General features: G+C 40.9%; 1 protein-coding gene across 1 annotated transcript in view; it reads left to right on the top strand.

Annotated features, from left to right (window-relative positions):
• Positions 1–332: 332 nt before the first annotated feature.
• The window catches only part of LOC134437255 (protein phosphatase 3 catalytic subunit alpha), a 145,277-nt gene continuing 140,428 nt past the window's right edge, over positions 333–5,181 (top strand). Inside the window, exon 1 of the mRNA XM_063186752.1 lies at positions 333–945. Coding sequence (XP_063042822.1) covers positions 885–945 — 61 coding nt within the window. The 5' untranslated portion in view covers positions 333–884. The remainder of the gene's footprint in view (positions 946–5,181) is intronic.

The following is a 5,181-nucleotide window of genomic DNA, read 5'->3' on the forward strand; positions in this document are numbered from 1 at the left end:
ACAGGCAAGTTAGGTTGCGCACGCTGCCTCTCCGTGTTGCCAGATGCACGGTGGTTATTATATTTGTGCCATAATTGTGTTCTCTGCGTGACCAAAAACACTCGATGTAGGCTTAAAATAATTTCAGCGTTTCATTCCGTTAATTTAGTTGCATTAAAACAACCATGTGGTTAGTGTACGATACTTTTCTCCCAAAACTTTAATTTTTAAACATTTGGTAGGCTAGTTCAGCCTTTTCCACCTGGCAACTCCCCCCTCAGCACCCCCTTCTCGTCTCTGCTCAGAGAAACTTGCTGCTTGCCTTGCCTGGCCACGGCAGACAGTAAATCAACTCGCAGTGTCCAACGCCACCACACGGCGCGCACACACACATACACACACACACACGCACAGAAACACATACACACACACACGGCACACGGCACCACCGCACGGCACCCCAGTAGGCTACAGCACTGAAATTTGCTACCTACATACTCTGTTGCGAGCCGAGTATTTTTGGCCAGAGCAGTAGGAGAGAAGCGACGCGATATTGTGGGGGCATAGAGTCGCAGTCTGCCGTGCCGTGCCGAGCTGTGCCGAGCTGTGCCATTCAGGGGGACGAAGAGAAGAGAAGAGAAGAGAAGAGAAGAGAAGAGAAGAGAAGAGAAGAGAAGAGAAGAGAAGAGAAGAGAAGAGAGCAAGCCACACACACATACACACATACACACAGTTGCCTTGCAGAGTAGGAGCGAGTTGACGGAAGAGAGACAGCGAGCGAGGGGGGACTTTAAAAACATTTCGCGGATTTCCCGGATTGGACCTGTTTATTCTTCTTTCTTTTTACAAGACACTGTTCCAACTATTCTAAGTGCTTAGTGGACAATTACCCGACGCGTGTGGAGATGTCTGAGAACAAACCCAATGACGACCCGAAGTTATCTACAACGGACCGAGCTGTGCGATGTGAGTAGACCATACGCTCTTTTGCTCTCCTTTGCTCTCCTTTGCTCTCTCTCTCTCTCTCTCTCTCTCTCTCTCTCTCTCTCTCTCTCTCTCTCTCTCTCTCTCTCTCTCTCTCTCTCTCGGCTTTTGGACATCGCGGGCAATGGGGGTTTCTACGGCTATTTTTAAGTGCAAAAGGGTTCTCTAATGTCACGTCAGCTGGCACTGCAAACAGTGGTGGTGTCTGTGGCTGTGGTGCGCAGCGCACACACAGACAGACAGACAAGAGAGTGAACAGGCAGACAGGCAACTGGCTATTGGTATTGGTAAAGATCTGTAGTGTGTGTGTGTGCGTGTGCGTGTGCGTGTGCGTGTGTGTTTGGTCAGAGAGGAAGAGGGTGTTAGCCGGCTGGTTTAGTAAAAGTAGGAAGTAGTGAACGCAGTAAATTGAGAGGTCGAGAGAGAGCGAGAGCGAACGACACTGACAGTCTGCTGCCAGGGGCTGAGTGTGTGTGTGTCTGTGTGTGTCTGTGTGTGTGTGGCATGCACCGCTTCGCCGAGAGCATGTTGAACTGAATATTCATTCACGGTGTGGCATTATTTATAAAACAGCCCATCTGAGTGTGCACAGGAGAGAGACAGAGTGGGGGATAGTGCTACGTAGCCTAGTTTCTCTCTCTCTCTCTCTCTCTCTCTCTCTCTCTCTCTCTCTCTCTCTCTCTCTCTCTCTCTCTCTCTCTCTCTCTCTCTCTCTCGCTGTGTTTTTCTGTGCAGGAGTTCCAAGGGTATGGCTACGTATCTCTCTGACAGCGTGTCTGCTCTGGCGTGAAATCCGTTGCATTAGGAAAGAGAGAGTAGTAGACTATAGAGAGTAGTAGACTATAGAGAGTAGTAGACTATAGAGAGTAGTAGACTATAGAGAGTAGTAGAGAGTAGTAGACTATAGAGAGTAGTAGACTATAGAGAGTAGTAGAGAGTAGTAGAGAGTAGTAGAGAGTAGTAGACTATAGAGAGTAGTAGAGAGTAGTAGACTATAGAGAGTAGTAGACTATAGAGAGTAGTAGACTATAGAGAGTAGTAGACTATAGAGAGTAGTAGACTATAGAGAGTAGTAGAGAGTAGTAGACTATAGAGAGTAGTAGACTATAGAGAGTAGTAGACTATAGAGAGTAGTAGAGAGTAGTAGACTATAGAGAGTAGTAGACTATAGAGAGTAGTAGACTATAGAGAGTAGTAGAGAGTAGTAGAGAGTAGTAGACTATAGAGAGTAGTAGACTATAGAGAGTAGTAGAGAGTAGTAGAGAGTAGTAGAGAGTAGTAGACTATAGAGAGTAGTAGACTATAGAGAGTAGTAGAGAGTAGTAGAGAGTAGTAGACTATAGAGAGTAGTAGACTATAGAGAGTAGTAGACTATAGAGAGTAGTAGACTATAGAGAGTAGTAGACTATAGAGAGTAGTAGAGAGTAGTAGAGAGTAGTAGAGAGTAGTAGACTATAGAGAGTAGTAGACTATAGAGAGTAGTAGAGAGTAGTAGACTATAGAGAGTAGTAGACTATAGAGAGTAGTAGACTATAGAGAGTAGTAGACTATAGAGAGTAGTAGACTATAGAGAGTAGTAGACTATAGAGAGTAGTAGAGAGTAGTAGAGAGTAGTAGAGAGTAGTAGACTATAGAGAGTAGTAGACTATAGAGAGTAGTAGAGAGTAGTAGACTATAGAGAGTAGTAGACTATAGAGAGTAGTAGACTATAGAGAGTAGTAGACTATAGAGAGTAGTAGAGAGTAGTAGACTATAGAGAGTAGTAGAGAGTAGTAGACTATAGAGAGTAGTAGACTATAGAGAGTAGTAGTAGAGAGTAGTAGACTATAGAGAGTAGTAGACTATAGAGAGTAGTAGACTATAGAGAGTAGTAGACTATAGAGAGTAGTAGACTATAGAGAGTAGTAGACTATAGAGAGTAGTAGACTATAGAGAGTAGTAGACTATAGAGAGTAGTAGACTATAGAGAGTAGTAGACTATAGAGAGTAGTAGACTATAGAGAGTAGTAGAGAGTAGTAGACTATAGAGAGTAGTAGACTATAGAGAGTAGTAGACTATAGAGAGTAGTAGAGAGTAGTAGAGAGTAGTAGAGAGTAGTAGACTATAGAGAGTAGTAGAGAGTAGTAGAGAGTAGTAGAGAGTAGTAGACTATAGAGAGTAGTAGACTATAGAGAGTAGTAGACTATAGAGAGTAGTAGACTATAGAGAGTAGTAGAGAGTAGTAGACTATAGAGAGTAGTAGACTATAGAGAGTAGTAGACTATAGAGAGTAGTAGACTATAGAGAGTAGTAGACTATAGAGAGTAGTAGACTATAGAGAGTAGTAGACTATAGAGAGTAGTAGACTATAGAGAGTAGTAGAGAGTAGTAGACTATAGAGAGTAGTAGAGAGTAGTAGACTATAGAGAGTAGTAGTAGAGAGTAGTAGACTATAGAGAGTAGTAGACTATAGAGAGTAGTAGACTATAGAGAGTAGTAGACTATAGAGAGTAGTAGAGAGTAGTAGACTATAGAGAGTAGTAGACTATAGAGAGTAGTAGACTATAGAGAGTAGTAGACTATAGAGAGTAGTAGACTATAGAGAGTAGTAGACTATAGAGAGTAGTAGACTATAGAGAGTAGTAGACTATAGAGAGTAGTAGACTATAGAGAGTAGTAGACTATAGAGAGTAGTAGAGAGTAGTAGAGAGTAGTAGACTATAGAGAGTAGTAGACTATAGAGAGTAGTAGACTATAGAGAGTAGTAGAGAGTAGTAGAGAGTAGTAGACTATAGAGAGTAGTAGACTATAGAGAGTAGTAGAGAGTAGTAGAGAGTAGTAGAGAGTAGTAGACTATAGAGAGTAGTAGACTATAGAGAGTAGTAGACTATAGAGAGTAGTAGACTATAGAGAGTAGTAGACTATAGAGAGTAGTAGAGAGTAGTAGAGAGTAGTAGAGAGTAGTAGACTATAGAGAGTAGTAGACTATAGAGAGTAGTAGAGAGTAGTAGAGAGTAGTAGACTATAGAGAGTAGTAGACTATAGAGAGTAGTAGACTATAGAGAGTAGTAGAGAGTAGTAGACTATAGAGAGTAGTAGACTATAGAGAGTAGTAGACTATAGAGAGTAGTAGAGAGTAGTAGACTATAGAGAGTAGTAGACTATAGAGAGTAGTAGAGAGTAGTAGACTATAGAGAGTAGTAGACTATAGAGAGTAGTAGAGAGTAGTAGACTATAGAGAGTAGTAGACTATAGAGAGTAGTAGAGAGTAGTAGAGAGTAGTAGACTATAGAGAGTAGTAGACTATAGAGAGTAGTAGACTATAGAGAGTAGTAGACTATAGAGAGTAGTAGAGAGTAGTAGACTATAGAGAGTAGTAGACTATAGAGAGTAGTAGACTATAGAGAGTAGTAGACTATAGAGAGTAGTAGAGAGTAGTAGACTATAGAGAGTAGTAGACTATAGAGAGTAGTAGAGAGTAGTAGACTATAGAGAGTAGTAGACTATAGAGAGTAGTAGACTATAGAGAGTAGTAGAGAGTAGTAGACTATAGAGAGTAGTAGAGAGTAGTAGACTATAGAGAGTAGTAGAGAGTAGTAGACTATAGAGAGTAGTAGAGAGTAGTAGACTATAGAGAGTAGTAGACTATAGAGAGTAGTAGAGAGTAGTAGACTATAGAGAGTAGTAGACTATAGAGAGTAGTAGACTATAGAGAGTAGTAGAGAGTAGTAGACTATAGAGAGTAGTAGACTATAGAGAGTAGTAGACTATAGAGAGTAGTAGAGAGTAGTAGACTATAGAGAGTAGTAGACTATAGAGAGTAGTAGAGAGTAGTAGACTATAGAGAGTAGTAGACTATAGAGAGTAGTAGAGAGAGTAGTAGACTATAGAGAGTAGTAGACTATAGAGAGTAGTAGAGAGTAGTAGACTATAGAGAGTAGTAGACTATAGAGAGTAGTAGAGAGTAGTAGACTATAGAGAGTAGTAGACTATAGAGAGTAGTAGAGAGTAGTAGACTATAGAGAGTAGTAGACTATAGAGAGTAGTAGAGAGTAGTAGACTATAGAGAGTAGTAGACTATAGAGAGTAGTAGAGAGTAGTAGACTATAGAGAGTAGTAGACTATAGAGAGTAGTAGAGTATAGACTATAGAGAGTAGTAGTAGACTATAGAGAGTAGTAGAGAGTAGTAGACTATAGAGAGTAGTAGACTATAGAGAGTAGTAGACTATAGAGAGTA

This window comes from Engraulis encrasicolus, chromosome 21, assembly GCF_034702125.1.
Source record: "Engraulis encrasicolus isolate BLACKSEA-1 chromosome 21, IST_EnEncr_1.0, whole genome shotgun sequence".
NCBI lineage: Eukaryota > Metazoa > Chordata > Actinopteri > Clupeiformes > Engraulidae > Engraulis > Engraulis encrasicolus.